Below are 18,370 nucleotides of genomic sequence, written 5' to 3' on the forward strand. Positions count from 1 at the left end.
GAGAAACTAAACACTACAAATAAAAGCATCAATAAAACAGAAATACCAGAAACTGCAATTATAAGACAATGGAAATGTAAACACCTTTGATAAAACTCCAAGCACTAAAACGACATTCATTTTAATGTGATAACGCCGTTAGAAATCCTCTGGTGTTTCACACAAACCCTCAGACAGAGGAGGTCATGTGACCCATCAGTTCTTTGTCCCTCCATCCTTTTTTCAAACCCACTTCAAACCTGTCAGGGTCACGGGGTTGCTGGAGCCTATCCCAGCTGCTGGGGGGCAAAGATGGGCTTCTATATAATTCTGTTTTTCTGAATGAACTTTTCTTTCAATTAAACTTTATTGGGTCAAACATTTTTCCACAAACATCATTGATGACCAGTTTTGGTGTGATGGTTTAACTCCATATGCTCCTGGACAGGAGGAACCAGCGGCTCAGAGCAGAGAGTGGGAGGAAGGAGGTGAAGGACGGCGTTCTCTGTCTCAGGAGCTGGTTGGAGCTCTCAGACGGAGGTCCTGTCGAGTGTTAGGTTACTTTATCCAGCTGAAGAGGTTTTCTGCTGTGTGCATTCTCTGTGCTCTCAAGTGTCTCCGAGCAGAACTGACTTGTTTATGAGTTTCTGGAAACCCCAGCTCCATCAGGCGGCGGCTTTGAAGGTGTTGAAATGTTCGGCGGCGTTCCCTGCTCGCATGTTTCCATCTCTTGGTGTCAGAAGTCGTGTGTGGGAGTATTCTGATATAGATTTTACCTCTTTACTGTGCAGAGCTTCGATTAGTCTGCGCCATGCAAAGAAGTCTGAGCCCCCCCGCGGGACGTCTACCTTTGCTTTAGCCTCGGGTTGATGCGTATCGAGTCGATGCTCGATAATCGTCCAGAAGCCGGGCGGTATTGACAGGCAGCAGCTCTTTGCTGTGAGGCGTTCAGAGAGATGCGAAGCCGCTCCAAAGACTGCAGCCATCCTGACCAGGACACGGAAGCTGCTTCAGGCGGGATGCTCGCCGTTGCTCCTCCCACCTCACCTCTCCGATGCGGAGCATCACCAAGAACGTCTGGAGAACCGCAGAGTTGCAAACGTTACTTCCAGCAGTCGGGTGAAGCGAGCAGAGCCTCAGACTGACATCACACCTGAACAGACAGGTGCTCTGAGGCTGCTGCACCGGTGCTGGCTTCAGGAGAGAGAACTCATTCATGAAGATTTCCTCACCGCTAACTGGTTTGAACCACTTTGTCCTGAACCGCTTCAGAAATGTTTCCAGTCTAAAAAGGTTTGAAGATGTGGCCTGACTCTCAGAGGTTTGGCATCCTGGGAAAAATTATGTCAACTTTCAAACTTATGTGAGAGGTTTTATAGAAAATTAACTCGCCAGGGGGTTTATGCAAATATACTCTTCGAACCCACACAACCTCGTAGGTTTTACATGCTGACGCTAACAAGCACGCTAAAGTTATCATTAGCATGTTAAAGTTAACATATGTGCCAAAGTAAACATTAACATGCTGAAGCTAACATACACACTAAATTTAACATTAACATGCTAAAGCTAACATATGTGCTAAAGTTAACATTAACACGCTTAAGCAAACATATGTGCTAAAGTAAAAAATTAGCACGCTAAAGCTAACATATGTGCTAAACTAAACATTAACATGCTAAAGGTAACATATGTGCTAAACTAAACATTAACATGCTTAAGCCAACATATGTGCTAAAGTAAACATTAGCATGCTAAAGGTAGCATATGTGCTAAAGTAAACATTAGCATGCTAAAGCTAACATATGTACTAAACTAAACATTAACATGCTTAAGCAAACATATGTGCTAAAGTAAAAAATTAGCATGCTAAGCTAACATATGTGCTGAGGTTAACATTAGCATGCTAAAGCTAACATATGTGCTAAAGTAAACATTAACTTGCTTAAGCCAACATATGTGCCAAAGTATACATTAACATGCCTAAGCTAACATTCACACTAAATTTAACATTAGCATGCTAAAGCTAACATATGTGCTAAACTAAACATTAACACGCTTAAGCAAACATATGTGCTAAAGTAAACATTAGCATGCTAAAGCTAACATATGTGCTAAAGTCAACATTAGCATGCTAAAGCTAACATATGTGCTAAACTAAACATTAACATTTTTTTTCTTTTTTTTTCATATTTTTTTTTATTGAAATATAATCATTACAAAACTCTCGCAGTCACAACACACAAAGATGCAAGGCACAGCTCTTTTCAAAAACAAAGATTAAAAAAAAAAAAAAAAGTATCATGTATTAAAGATTTTTAATAAAATCAGCATAAATTATAATACAAGGCAATCAACAATCTGGACCCTAGATTTGTAACCATTCTGTAGCAGAGTTACAAATGTCATCAATGAAAGGATTTGAGTTGTGAATACATTTCAATGAGGATAAATACAATTTGACTTCATTTTGAAAACACAGGAGGTTCGGACGATCTTTTTTCCACTTTTTCTTATGGATATGATATTTTCCCAAAAGAAGGAGGATGTTCACTAAGTTTGTTGACTCTTTTGGTAAGTTACTGTTATAAAACAAAATATATTTTTTTGTGAATTGTATGTTGTTAATTTTTTGACTAAGCCAGTTATGAAAATCTTGCCAGAATCTTTGGATCACTGGACATGAAAAAAACAGCTGTTTGGTTGTTTCTGGGGCTACATGACAGAAATCACACGGATCACCCTCAAAGCCAAATCTACTTCTCAATGTCTCTGCCGAAGGGTAATAATTGTTTATAATTTTGAACTGCATTTCTTTAATTTTGGGGACCACTGGCCATTTTAGGAATTTCCAAACTTGAGCACCTGATGTGACAGGTGTCTCAGTTATTTTGTATTTCACTTTTCTATTGAAGTCATAATATAATTTACCTTTAAAGGATTTGTTTAGGTATTTATTATCACATTTTTTTTCATTAAGTTTTATTTCTCCTATTACTAAATTTGGTAATTTAATTTGAACATAGGAAGACAATATTGTATTTTTTATTAAATGTATAAAAGCAATTGGAATTGCTCTGCAGATTTTTCTGGAATTCTTTGGTTGTGCATTCAATATCATATTTACTTTTAAAGTATTTTAACTGAAGAATTTCTCCATTTGAATCAAGAATATCCCTTACAAAAAGAATCTTGTGGTCAAACCAATTCTGATGAAAAATGGTCTTCCTGTTTGTGGTAAATACTCTGTTGTTCCACAGGATGGCGTAGTGAGGGGTGAAATTGTGGCTAAATATCATTTTTTCAGTGGAAAAGTACTTGTTTGTGAAATTCGGAAATCTTTATAGGAAGTTTGGAAATTTCAAAGTCACATCTCATCAAAAAATCTAATCCACCTAATTTATTGAAGATGTTTTTGGGAATATGAAACCATATTGAGTCAGGGTTAGCCATAAAGTCTTTTAACCATTTTATTCTAAAGGTTCCAATCATTGATTCAAAATCCGTCGTCCTTATACCTCCTAAATTATATTCCTGATTATGTCCTGTCAAATTATATCCCTTAATTAGTCCATTATGTTTATTTCTTCTCTTTCTTTTTCATCTCTAATTAATTTAATTCCTAAATATTTCACTTCGTGTTTACTAAACATTAACATGCTTAAGCCAACATATGTGCTAAAGTTAACATTAGCATCGTAAAGCTAACATATGTGCTAAAGTCAACATTAGCATGCTAAAGCTAGCATATGTGCTAAACTAAACATTAACATGCTTAAGCTAACTTATGTGCTAAAGTAAACATTTGCATGCTAAAGCTAACATATGTGCTAAACTAAACATTAACATGTTTAAGCCAACATATGTTCTAAACTAAACATTAGCATGCTAAAGCCAACATATGTGCTAAAGTTAACATTAGCATGCTAAAGTTAGCATATCTGCTAAACTAAACATTAACATGCTTAAGCTAACATATGTGCTAAAGTCAACATTAGCATGCTAAAGCTAACATATGTGCTAAACTAAACATTAACATGCTTAAGCCAACATATGTTCTAAACTAAACATTAGCATGCTAAGGCGAACATATGTGCTAAAGTTAACATTAGCATGCTAAAGTTACCATATGTGCTAAACTAAACATTAACATGCTTAAGCTAACATATGTGCTAAAGTAAACATTAGCATGCTAAAGCTAACATATGTGCTAAACTAAACATTAACATGCTAAAGCCAACATATGTGCTACAGTAAACATTACCATGCTTAAGCCAACATATATGCTAAAGTTAACATTAGCATGTTAAAGCACACTAAAGTTAACATTAGGACTTTTCCACATGCTCAACAGATTTCAGGGTTTTAGTGAAATCCTTGTGCCGCCATCTAACGTTAGAAAAAGGCCGGAGGACCTACGAGGTCCCCTGTGAATGCATCAACAGTTTTTTAACATCTAGGTTTGTCATGTCCGTCTATCCGGAGCTCTGGGGACGGGTCAGGTGATGTTTCTCATCACACATGCTGTTTTCCAGAACTCCTCTGACCTGGGTTTGCACATAAATAACATCCAAACAAATGACGGGTTGTTTTTTTTTGCGCCCAGCACTCAGTACAACACGGCCAGTGTAAACAAATTATTTATTCAAACAAGGACCAGATCCTTTATTTCTGCAGCGGCCATAAAGCTTCTTCTGCTCGGCTTTCAGTGAAAATTCAGCCTGCGAAACCACAAATGCTCCATCATGTAGCCATCACGCAAATCCTCACCCTGAATGCTGTGAGCATGACCCCACTGTAAGCCATGCATACTGATGAAAGGCAATCTGTGCAGCTGGAAAGTGTCATCGCCTTCATGATGCTCCTCAGAGCTGCAGAGAGAATCAATTCTGAATAGGGCAGAACAGTGGATGGGCTTTATTGCCCCAGCATGGGCAATACATTGGCACTTTCACCGGATCCATATATTAATGCTGCGCAGGAGAGAGCCAGGGAGGCTCACAGCCCATAATGTAGGAGAAAATAGAGACTTTCATCCTAGTACACGAATAAAGGAGCTCAATAGAGATGTTCATCTAAGAATATCACAGTGATCCCCCTGTTAACAGAAAACTCTCATAACTACCACCTTCATCTGGGGGGGCTGGGATGTGCATGGACTGGAGGACTTGTCTCATTTTGCGTTTGGCATGATGGGACTCTCATCTCTCTCAGTTCATGAATGCGTGTGGATCACATTACAGAAGGACTGCAGCCAATGTGCATGTCGATTTATGGAATTTAAGGAGAATTTTGGAGACTCTGATTTAATAATAATAATTGATACTATATTGATCCCACAATGGGGAAATTCTCCTCCACATTTTGACCCATCACCTGGGGGAGCGATGAGCTGCAGCCTAACCGCGCTCGGGAGGCAGTAGCGTTAAGGGCCTTGCCTAAGGGCCCTCACTGGGTGATGTTCATTGCTCGCCATTGATATGGTAATTGACCCAGTACCAGGCCTGCTCAATATAACGCAAAATTATCGTTATCGCAACATCAAGCTGTGCAATATGCATACCGCAAAAGATGACAAAAATCGCAATAAGTGGTTACCTTAAGTGCTAAAACAAACTCATGGCAGCTTGAAATATTGAACAAATGAAATAAATCCCTTTGTGCATTTAACCAATCGGAAGGACCCGTTTACGTTGTTGATCAATCAGATAAGCCCTTTTATGTTTGATGTTTGCCTCCTACGTCGACAAGGGTCATTTGGAGTATAATTTTTAAACTGTTGCAGTGAAATGGAAATTATGTTTTTGGTTGTTTTGCTATTTGTTTATATACCGTAAATTATATCGTTATCGTAATATTAATCACCAATATCGCATATCACGAGTTTTCCTCATATCGTGCAGCCCTACCCAGTACCATTGTTTATTCCCCTCCGGGAATCGAACCCTGGATTCCTGCATTGTAGCCTCTCTCCTTACCAACCGAGCTACCCAGCCGCCAAAAAAAGCACTTATTTATAATGCAGCCAGTGACTCAGCCCCTCCCCCACTGCCCTGATTTACCTAGTGCCCACAACTAAAGACACTGAAGTCAGTTTAGTCATCTGGTCAACTAGTTTGTTGTTGTAAATACTTGGAGCTTATTTCAATGTGGGAATGTGAATAAAATGACATCCAAACATGTCCGCGGAGTTACAAAATTCTCCTTAGCTAACACCAGCAGCCATTTTGAAAGCTGGGGTTGGATTTAGAAAAATGTTGTTTCCTCGTACTGGAGCGTATTCATTAGTGAACGGGGGTCCTGGCGTAAGAAGACAAACCTTTTTGGCTATTAGCTCCAACGGTTTTTCTGTTTTGATGTCGTCCGTTGAGATGTTGAAACCTTTGTGCAGCTCTGAGCTGTTTCCAAAAAACCAATAAAGCTTTTACGTGCAAAGACAGCCGACCTGAATGTGGACCCAGACACGCCAGTGCCCCCTCCCCTGACCCATTGTTGTTCCTACACGGTTCAGCCCCTCCCCCTCTGGCATCAGGAGATCTTCCAGCGCCGCGGCTGTTTCTTACAGTCGGTTTTCATCATCTCGCCCCGATGAAAGGGTTTAAATAAAGTCTGAGAGGCCTCCCTGGTGGGCCGTTGACTTCCACCTGGAGCTCATTCACATTCATACAACGCTCCTCGCCCCCCCACCCTGCTGCCTGAACAGCACTGGAATTCTAAGGAGCTGGAGGCGTTTGCAGTGAGGGGGGTGTGCACACGTCCTCACCTTTAGAGGTTTGGGGATCCCTGATCTTCACTTGCTCCTCACAACCTGAGGAGGAATCAAGGAAAACTGCAGAGATCACAAGGAGCCCCCCACCCCCCAAAACACCCTCCGATGTCTCCTTACCATGAAACAATGCTGACGTACGATCAGTTGTAAAGGTTAAAGGTCAGCTGTGCTGGTCGGATCATTGATGTTCATCATCATGGATGCTGCAAGTCTTTGGACTCTTACACTTCACTTTTCCGTTGGTTTTCTGCTTAACGACGGGTTTGTTGTGTCATTTGGGCTTTGCTAATCCAGTACGGCTGTGGATTAGAGGTAGACCAGTTACACAGGGTTGATGGTTCAACACCTGTACCCTTCCATCCAAAGACGGACTGGAGTTAGTTTACTGCTGTTTGCAGACACAAACTTGATTGCTGCTTCCAGTTTTAACTTGGGTTCTCCTGGTTCTTTTGCTGATTGTCAAATGTGACGTCACCCCTTTTCCATTTTCTAGTAAATATTAACATTTTTAGAAGACTTTTTCTGAATTTATTGATGAAAGCTTTGATGAATGATAAAAAATATGTTTACATACATGAACAAACTAATGACATATCGTTCACACAGGGTCTATATTTGTCAAATGAGCGAGTATGGCTGCACACTGTGTCTTTGCAGAGACTTCTGGGAAATTTCCAGAATTTCCTGGATTTTAGAATCATAGATTCGGACACCCCAATAGAAATGGGGAACGCCCTGCACAGTGCGCGGAGTAGTGAGGGACTTTGGACACAATGCCAGGTGACTCCTCCCCAAGTGTTATGAACAGGAAATGATTGTTAAGAAGCAGTTTTCAGGAACAGGAAATGGTGCTTAGGCGGTGGAACGCCAAAGATGCTCGGTCGGAACCAGCACCGGAGCAGGCTTGATGGGGAAGAGTTTCAGAACTGTGTCCTCCTGGAACTAAAATGTTTCTATCAACCCCTAACCTGCATTTCTTTGCTCTCTGCAGGACGGCATGGGCAACCTGAGAATAACAGAGAAAGGTCTGAAACTGGAGGGAGACTCCGAGTTCCTCCAGACCCTCTATGCCAAAGAAATCCAGTCCAAACCGGTGAGCTCCACACAGCAGTCTGCATTCACAGTGCCAGTGATGGCTTTGTCATCCATCATCACATTCACACTCCAGGCAGCTGAATTCATGCCTATCTACTGAACTGCTGCTGCAGAGGACGGATGGACATCTCCGTGATCAATGCTGTACATCAGAAAGGAGACATTTAGGAGAGATTTGAGAGGAATTAAGACATGGGACACTATGAGGACAGGACTACAAGGAGAAGGTGGACCATGATGTTTGCAGATGACAGTATGGTCTGTAGTCAGAGCAGGCAGCAGGTGGAGGAACATCTAGAGAGACTGTGGAGGTTTGATCTAGAAAGGGGAGGACTGACAGTCAACTGCAGGTAGACAGAGGAACTCCAGAGGAACGGTGAGGTTCCAGGTGGAGTGGAAGCTGGTTGGAACGGGTGGAGGAAGGGTTCAGGTGAGACCAAAGGAAAGGTGTAGCAGACTGTGGAGAGAGCAGCCAGAGACGGACAGGAGGCAGAGATGGAGATGCTGAGGTTGTCTCTAAAACCAGGATGGATCAGGAATGAGTCCATCAGAGGATCAGATCAGATCTGGAGATCCATGCAGGGAAGCAGAAGGAGACGTTTGAGAGGAGGAACAGTGATGGTGAAAGGATGCTGAGGGGGGAGCTACAGGAAAGAGGAGGACCAAAGATGTTCATGGATATAGAGAAGGAGGCTGCAGAAGAGAAGGTTAGATGGGGGTGGAGCTTGCTGTGGCGCCCCCTGAAGGAAACAGCTGGAAGACAAGGAAGAAGGTCGCAGATGTTTGTTTGAAAGTTGTGAGGAAAAAGACAGAAAGACATGAAGCGACGATGCTTAGAAGACTGTGGCTTTAGCTCTCCACGTCTGTTTCTCACAGAAGAGACAAACATTCCAACTAAAACTTCAGACACGATTCTAAAACCGTCTGTCTGCTGTGAGATTCAGCCGTTACTGCTGGATCACCTGAGGACCAGCAGATGTGTCCAAAACGGATGTTTGGCGTTTTTCTGCTCTCCTCTTTGCTCCTCTGTTGAAGCGAAGCTGCAAAAGGAGTTTCAACTAGAAACTTTTCTGAGCGTAAACAGATTCTCTTCCAGCGTGTGCGAAGAAAAGTACGAAAAACTTTATTCCTTTGTTGTAAATCATTTAGAGATTCATCAGAGTTTCCTAAACTGCTCACTGTGGTTGATGGAAGGGATAAATGCCCCATGGGGGGGGGGGGGGGGGGGTCCTTTGTCAGAAATGAATGAACATGGCGTCCACACGCCATCCTCATGCTTGGTCACTATCATCCCTGGATTTACATGGACTGGAGTCACTAAAGGATATTGCATCAACTATTAGGACTTTCTTCTTGTTAACCGATGCGTTGTCATGGTAACGGCTTCAGAACCGGCCTCTGGCTCTGCTGCAGCTGGTGTATGAGGAAAAACTTGTAGAGGTTAAACGCCATGTGAAGTCAGACAAAGCATCATTTCTGAGGAAGGTTGTTTTTGTCCAGATGATGAAGAAAAAATGTTTCAAAGAAACAAATCCCATCAGTCGTTTGATTGAAGACAAATCCTCCAATAACTCTGATCAATAAATGTGGATCAATAAACAAACTATTTGTTTCATTAATGCTAACTTTATTTATCAACACGTATTCAGTCACGCGATAAGGTGAAGACGACATAAATGGTTAAAATCTGTGGAATATCATCTGTCCATCTACTGATTGGTCCAAGGTTCTGTAGTTCTGGTTACCAACGGTGTTTAGGCCGGCGCGATAATACAGAACATTCAGGCTATGTGACCGGAACTACTTTTATAGGTGTCTGTACACTTTTTAATGGACCTACCGCCAATCAGAATCCAGTATTCACTCTGACCTTTCAGACGTTAAACAACAGGAAGTTCTGTTTAGATCCGGTTCTCTTGTTCTGCTCTCCCCAAAGGAAAACTTGACTTTATTCTGTCATTTTTGCAGAAAGAAAGGACGTTCAGGTTTAACGATCCTTCAGTCAGTCTTGACTTTTGTAGAACCAAACAGGAGGACGCCTTTCGGTGGTTAGACTGGTGCCGTCCCAACCCAGAACAGGACGGGTCGTCAGCTCTCTTCCTGCTGGAATCCAGCTGCCTGTTCTGCCGGAGTGCTCATTAGCATTCTGAGCTGCTTCCTGCTGTCCTCACCAGAACTACAGGAGCAGCGTTCCAGACTGCAGACGTCTGCGGAGAGATGGCCGATAAGACGAAGAGCAGACGCCGACTCACTGCCTCAGCATTAGTAATCATTGTGGGGGGGCTCTTTGTCTGTGGCGTCTGAGCCCCGACGCGGATGGGAGAGAATGAACCATGGAGAGCGGTGACACGGGGGCGGAGCCACCACAGAGGAGATGACCAACGCCTCTGGTGATGACCACAAAGACACCACATCTGGCTCCGCCCCCTGTGGGGGCGTCTTCAGCCCGTAGCAGATGCAGACCCTCACTTGGTAGGTAAATGAAGGACGGCTCAGCCAGGAGCCTTCATAAAATATGCCACAACAAGGGGGGGTTAGTTACTTTACCGAGCAGCAGATAAATCAAGAAGAATAGGAACAGTGGGGGCGGAGGGGTAAGAACAGTTTACCTCGCCTCTGCTCCTGCTCCTACACCTGGCTGTGGTTCCTGTCTCCGGCTCGACTCGCGCCTTTGACTGTCCCCACAACCACGGCTGGATGAAGCTCGTCTGCTGGACTTTTATATATGTAGTTGTAGATTTAGATAAGTTAATTCTTCTCTAAGAGTTCTGGTAAATCGGCTGTCCGTCCTGGGGGAGGATCCCTCCTTCATGTGGGCACCCCTGAGGTTTCTTCGTTTTTTCCGGAATCCGGTTTTTTTGGGAGTTTTTCCTTACCGCGAAGGGGGGTCTAAGGGCAGGGATGCCAGTATAGCTTAGTCAGTTTGTTAGTTCATTTTAGTATTTTCCTATTGAACTCTTTGTATTCGTGATCCTTTTGATTTCATGTTTTACTTCGAAGCCCATCGAGACGACTGTTGTTGTGATTTTGGGCTATACAAATAAAATTGAATTGAATTGAATTGAATTGAATTGAATTGAATTGAATTGAATTGAATTGAATTGAATTGAATTGAATTGAATTGAATTGAATTGAATTGAATTGAACAGGGCTGCTGGTTCCGGTCCAGAGGACGTCTGGCCTTCACACAGTCCAGGACCATCTGAGTCCGATAATGTGTTCTCGCGACGGTGCATGGATCCGTTTCCGGTCCTGGTTCTGGTCTAAGTCCTCGCTGGTTCAGTGAGTCCAGAAAAGCCGGCTTTGCTGAAGGAAACAGCCGACGTCCTTTCTGACTCGTCTCCCAGGTGGAGCGTTTTTCAGAGCTAAAGGGGCGGAGCTTCCTGGATTATCAGGCGTGTTGGAGGACAGCTGGAGTTCTGGTACTGCTGGGACCTTCACGTGGCTGATGATGTTACTGTAGTTTCCCAGAATGCTTTGCCCTTGTGGCGTTTGTAGCAAACTGTCATGGCTGAAGGTGTGCAGGAGCATGGAGGAGGGGGTTTGGTGGTCTGGGGTTTCTCTGCAGACAGTTCCAGACCTGGATCTAAGTGAAGCCACCTTTTGGACAGAGATCTCTCAGATCCTGGTCTTTCTTCCTGTAAACGTCTTCAGACATGCAGACCTGATTTAAGGCGGCATCATGGCTGTCTTCCTGTCACACCTTTCTACAGGTAGAACTTCAGTCTGTGGACTCATTAGTAACTTTGCTCTGCTGCTCGTTGGCTGCATCTTCAGACTCGGAGGGGAAGCTGATTTGGGTACAAGCTGGTGGGGGGACTTGAAAAAATAATTCCTCCTTAAAAGTTCAGATCTGTAAAACCACCTTAAACCAACCCTGTGAAAGCGCGGCGAGGGAGATCAGAGACGCCGCGCTGCAACTAAACCCTCTGGTGAAGACAAGGAGCCCAGCGGGAGTCCCGCGGCCCCCCCTCTGTTGGGGGGGGGGGGCATGCTGGTTGTTAGGAAGCCTCAGCAGCGAACAAGAAGAAACCTGTCGCTGTGGAGGATAGCGGCACATCTGTGCACATCAGCCACTCGACCCCCCATTATCATCCTGATGCATCGCTGGTTAAGCGAGGAGGAGGAGGAGGAGGAAGAGGAGGAGGAGGATCTTCATCAGCAGCTGCTGCACAGAGATAGGTGACGAGTGGAGACGTTTTCCTTAGCGACCTTCCAATCCAGACGAATGTAAATTTAAGCAGCATTTGAAATCATGAAAAAAAACTGTCCGGCCCCCCCATGGAGGAATACAGTAAACCTTTACTGTCCAGCCCCCATGGAGGAATACAGTTAACCTTTACTGTCCGGCCCCCCCATGGAGGAAAACACTTAACCTTTACTGTCCGGCCCCCCCATGGAGGAATACAGTTAACCTTTACTGTCCAGCCCCCCATGGAGGAATACAGTTAACCTTTACTGTCCGGGCCCCCATGGAAGAAAACACTTAACCTTTACTGTCCGGCCCCCCCATGGAGGAAAACACTTAACCTTTACTGTCCGGCCCCCCCATGGAGGAATACAGTTAACCTTTACTGTCCAGCCCCCCATGGAGGAATACAGTTAACCTTTACTGTCCGGCCCCCCCATGGAGGAAAACACTTAACCTTTACTGTCCGGCCCCCCCATGGAGGAATACAGTTAACCTTTACTGTCCAGCCCCCCATGGAGGAATACAGTTAACCTTTACTGTCCGGCCCCCCCATGGAGGAATACAGTTAACCTTTACTGTCCGGCCCCCCCATGGAGGAAAACACTTAACCTTTACTGTCCGGCCCCCCCATGGAGGAAAACACTTAACCTTTACTGTCCGGCCCCCCCATGGAGGAATACAGTTAACCTTTACTGTCCGGCCCCCCCATGGAGGAATACAGTAAACCTTTACTGTCCAGCCCCCATGGAGGAATACAGTTAACCTTTACTGTCCGGCCCCCCCATGGAGGAAAACACTTAACCTTTACTGTCCGGCCCCCCCATGGAGGAATACAGTTAACCTTTACTGTCCAGCCCCCCATGGAGGAATACAGTTAACCTTTACTGTCCGGGCCCCCATGGAAGAAAACACTTAACCTTTACTGTCCGGCCCCCCCATGGAGGAAAACACTTAACCTTTACTGTCCGGCCCCCCCATGGAGGAATACAGTTAACCTTTACTGTCCAGCCCCCCATGGAGGAATACAGTTAACCTTTACTGTCCGGCCCCCCCATGGAGGAAAACACTTAACCTTTACTGTCCGGCCCCCCCATGGAGGAATACAGTTAACCTTTACTGTCCAGCCCCCCATGGAGGAATACAGTTAACCTTTACTGTCCGGCCCCCCCATGGAGGAATACAGTTAACCTTTACTGTCCGGCCCCCCCATGGAGGAAAACACTTAACCTTTACTGTCCGGCCCCCCCATGGAGGAAAACACTTAACCTTTACTGTCCGGCCCCCCCATGGAGGAATACAGTTAACCTTTACTGTCCAGCCCCCCATGGAGGAATACAGTTAACCTTTACTGTCCGGCCCCCCCATGGAGGAAAACACTTAACCTTTACTGTCCGGCCCCCCCATGGAGGAATACAGTTAACCTTTACTGTCCAGCCCCCCATGGAGGAATACAGTTAACCTTTACTGTCCGGCCCCCCCATGGAGGAATACAGTTAACCTTTACTGTCCGGCCCCCCCATGGAGGAAAACACTTAACCTTTACTGTCCGGCCCCCCCATGGAGGAAAACACTTAACCTTTACTGTCCGGCCCCCCCATGGAGGAATACAGTTAACCTTTACTGTCCAGCCCCCCATGGAGGAATACAGTTAACCTTTACTGTCCGGCCCCCCCATGGAGGAAAACACTTAACCTTTACTGTCCGGCCCCCCCATGGAGGAATACAGTTAACCTTTACTGTCCAGCCCCCCATGGAGGAATACAGTTAACCTTTACTGTCCGGCCCCCCCATGGAGGAATACAGTTAACCTTTACTGTCCGGCCCCCCCATGGAGGAAAACACTTAACCTTAATTATATATTAATATATTAATTAATATAATAATATATTAATATAATTAATTATTCCCCCAAACTTCCTTAACATTAAGTTAAATAATCTCTGAATACTAACTAGTCTGACAATAATCCTGTCCAAAGAGGAATGTTTTCAGTCTAACTTTGAATGTAGAAACTGAGTCGGCCTCTCTTACATGAGCTGGGAGTTTATTCCATAAGACAGGGGCTTGGTGGCTAAACGCTCTACCTCCAACCGTACTTTTACTAATTCTAGGAACCACAAGCAGTCCTGCATTTAGTGAGTGAAGTGTTCTGATTGGATGGTAAGGGACTATGAGGTCCTTAATATAGGACGGGGCCATTCCATGTAAGGCCTTATAGGTTAACAGGAGGATCTTGAACTTGATTCTAGAATCAACTGGGATCCAGTGAAGTGAAACCAACACAGGAGTGATGTGATCTCTTCTGCTGGTTCCAGCTAACAATCTAGCTGCTGCGTTCTGAACAAGCTGGAGACTTCTTAAGGAACTCTTAGGGATGACAGTTAAAGAACCGGATCTCCAGAACATTTGCTTTGAATGAACGACCTGCTGATCGGTTGGATCAGACCGTTTGTGGTACAGCGTCTGACCCCTCTGGACCCTCTCTGGACCCTCTCTGGTGGGACGAGTCCCCCTGTGGTACAGCGTCTGACCCCTCTGTACTCTCTCTGTGGTGGAACAGGGTCCGTGAGTTCCCCTGGTGTTCGATTCCCGTCTACCTCTCCTACATTCAAAGCAGTATCAGGTCCTCCAGATTGTTTACTGCTGGAACTCCAGGATGTTTGAAAGGCCCATAATGTTCTCCTTAATATATGCCCCAATCTGCCCCCCCCCGGGTGAGAGAGTGCTGCATAATGGGGGTGCTGCTATCTCTAATTAACAGTTTGACTGAGGCATGAAGATGAGTCCAGCACAGGAAGCACACGGTGCGTCGTGGTCAGCATTACAGATTGGTGCAAGGTATTCTGGGAAAGCAGATTATCAAGAGGAACCTGCGGGGCTTATGGCCGTCTTCCTGCAGTTACCTGCTCTAGTATCCAAACGCTCAGTCATACATAAATGGTAAATGGTGTATACTTTTATAGCACTTTTCTTCCTACAAGGACAAAGCGCTTTACAGTCACACACACAGTCTCACACATTCACACACTGGTGGCGGCTCCGCTGCCAAACACAGGCGCCTGCCTACCACCAGAGGCAAGGTGGGGTGCAGTGTCTTGCCCAAGGACACTTTGACTCATGGGCGTGCAAGGCGGGAATCGAACCTGCAACCTCACGATCATGGGTCGACCGCCCTACCGCTGCACCACGGCCGCCCACATGCATGTGTACAGCATGTTGTGTTTAGCTCGTGCTGATCTGGAGCCCTGACGGCGTTTCCATCTGTGTCATCTGGGGACTTGGAAGTCATCTGAAAAACCTTACAGGACGGTTCCGTCCAGAAACACCAACGAGGCGTCGCTGGACTGAACCGTCGGTTCAGAAAAGGTCAAACTTTCAGACAGAAAGCCTCGCCTGAGACGTCCATACCTGTGCTTCCTTTAGACCAGGGGTCGGGAACCTTTTTGGCCGAGAGAGCCATCAACTCCACATATTTTTAATTGTAATTTCGATAGAGCCATACATTAATGTGGTGTCCCTTTCCCACACTGAGACACGGAGACTTAACCTCATTTAAGTTTCTTGGTTCTTGTTATTGCAGACCGCAACAAACGCCGTACAATTAATTCAGCAAATCCTGAATCTCTCCCGCCGAGACGAGAGCGCTTCTACCAACTTTATATTCCCCCCTCCCGCTCCAGCCCTCCCATCTCCCTTATTTGGTCCATAGCTGAACCCCATTGGTCTAAATTACCTAACAACAGGCTGAGCGACAGAACTGAGGGCCAATCAGATCTCTGCTTGATGCGTTTAATGAACTCCAGGGGCCTCATTTATAAAGCTTTGCGTAGGATTTGCGTCAGAAGTGGCGTACGGATGAAACATAGGACGTGCGTACGCACAGAAATATTCGGATTTATAAAACCGTGCGCACGCACATCCTACGCATCTTTCCCTTAATAAATCACAACCGATTCTAAATGCAGCGCAGCTTTTGCGGCTTCATGACACGCCCATAGTTGCCCATAAATAGTCCGTGAAACGCCCACAAATGAATATTCATGGCTTGCTAAATCATGGCAAACACAGAGAGGAAATGAAAAAAACGTAACTTCACTCAATGTGAAGTAGAAGTTATTGTTGGCGAGTTGGAAAAGAGGAGAAAAGTGTTGTTTGGAGGGCACAGTGTGGGCATTACTAATGCCAAAAAGGCACGTGAGCGGCAAACGGCTACAGCGCTCCATGGGGGGGGCAGATGCACCAGGTGACGCGTGGTTCCTCCGAGTGCTCCTCTGTAACGCCGGGCCCAAAAGCCCGCAGAGGTCCAACAGGACGGCTGGAGGAAGTCAGAACCGGCTCATAAGCCACTCGTCCTCTTTTGCCAGCAAGTCTTCTTGCTGTCTAAAGATGCGTTCACTCTGAATTCTTCCATTTGCCACATCTTCTAAGATCAGCCATTGTGCGTCATTACGCATTGTGATGGGGCATTTTATTTCCATCCATTTAATTGCATCTGACAAGCTACAGATGTCGGTAATAATCCACGTGGAAATGGGAAATTGATCAGCAAATGTAATTTCTTGTTGCTTTCTGAATGGTTGAGACATACGCCATACATTGTTTTATCAAAAATAAAACAAACTAAAGGCATATGTATGAATACCATAATTCTGTAGCTTATGAAGAAATGTTTTACTATGTAAACAACTTTCCCCAGTGGACAATTAGTGCGTCTCTCTCTATCTATCCATCTGTGTCTGTCTGATTGCACCTATATCTGCTCCGCCAGACGGACACATTGACGGGAATATCAGTTTTGTACATTATTTCGTTCTGTTAACTATATTATTTATATTATTTATGAGGATGAATTGCACTACATGCCAATAATGCAGAACATATTTCACTTTTCTTTTTCCAAATAAGTGTTCATTTGAATTTCTGTTGTAATTTTCGTTTGATTTTTTTTATTTGTTTCACTGCTGATCGATCAAACGGGTGTTGGTGTAGCTGTTAATTGTCAGACTTGCTTTGTGAAGTCTTCATGTTATTTCTGAGAGGCAGTATTGTCATTTTCACTTTCACGTGTTTCTTCCATCTGTCGACGGTGTCGCCGTTTCTCATTTCACCCGTTTTTGTGCGTACGCCTGGGTCAGAGCGTGAAGGACCGCACATTTTCCCCTCAAGTTTGCTTTTATAAATCTCAACTATTGCGTAGAGAGTGGCGTACGCCTTCTTTTGTGCGTACACAACGTTTATAAATGAGGCCCCAGAACTTTTAAGGCGACCCAAACAGCCACCCAGTCCAAGTCAGTAAGCAACGATATGTTTAAAACTAAATATACAAATGAATGTGTGCATTTGATTTAATTTCAACATTTTTAAAGTACAATAAGTCTGTGGATTCTTTTTAATAACATTGTTATGCTGTTGCTGATAAATGATGAGTATTTCTTGTGGTGGTTTTGCTGATGGTCTAGTCTGGTTGATACGTGGTGAGTTTCTGCTTCACGCAGGCGTTGAGACTTTAAACGTGATCGTAGGTCTGAATGTTCTGTAGATGTGAGACAGACCTGGAGTCAAACACACACTCACACGCTGCAGTGAGTGACGGGCAGCGGGTTTTACGTTTTTACAATCCCTGCGCGATTCACCTGCTGCCGGTCCCCACAACCCCCCACCCTCTGCTTTCTTCCTCTAACATCCCGTCTCCGCTACTGCGCGCTCTTTCTCAGAGACGGGAGCGCAGTTTTAGGCTCGGCAATTCACAGGTTTCCGGCTGCTACAAACTCTGTGAAATAATAGATATTAGTAAAGTGACCTCTGGCATCGCATCGCGCCCCAGAAGGACTGGTGTAATGAAAAAAGTATAATTAAAGATTTGTCTGCGAGCCACATGTGACCATCAAAAGAGCCATATATGGCTTCGCGAGCCATAGGTTCCCGACCCCTGCTTTAGACCCAGAGCGGCTGCACGCCGGTGCTGCAGAACCTGTTCGGTTCCTTCACAGGTTAGAAGCGTGCGGCCAACAGAAGCCAGGAGATCACCGGGTCACCTGTAGGAATCCACGCATCAGCCTTTATTTTGAAAGTCCAGTGGCTTAGTGGCTGTAGGTGACTCTGCTCCTTCATACGTGACTTCCTCTCAGAAGAACAGACTATTCTTTAGCGTGTTCATGTGTTCTGCAGGGTGAGGCCTCTGCTGTCTGGTACTGTTACCATCATTTGAAGCAAAAGGAGGTTTCCAGTCAGCAGCTAAAACACAGAGGGTCTAGTTAGGAGGACGGACATGCAGGTGAACACAGAACCTTCCTCATGACCCAAAGGCGTCCATGACCTCCAGCGAGGTTCAGCTG

General features: G+C 44.8%; 1 protein-coding gene across 12 annotated transcripts in view; it reads left to right on the top strand.

Annotated features, from left to right (window-relative positions):
• The window catches only part of sgcd (sarcoglycan, delta (dystrophin-associated glycoprotein)), a 198,129-nt gene that overhangs the window by 152,108 nt on the left and 27,651 nt on the right, over window positions 1-18,370 (top strand). For all 12 annotated transcript variants that reach the window (XM_078930898.1, XM_078930892.1, XM_078930893.1 and 9 more), the window contains one exon: window positions 7,740-7,841. In XM_078930898.1, the coding sequence (XP_078787024.1) occupies window positions 7,740-7,841 (102 nt within the window). The remainder of the gene's footprint in view (window positions 1-7,739; window positions 7,842-18,370) is intronic.

This window comes from Oryzias latipes, chromosome 14 (genome assembly GCF_053564925.1).
Source record: "Oryzias latipes strain Hd-rR chromosome 14, Olatipes_Hd-rR_3.1".
In the NCBI taxonomy this organism is placed as follows: Eukaryota; Metazoa; Chordata; class Actinopteri; order Beloniformes; family Adrianichthyidae; genus Oryzias; species Oryzias latipes.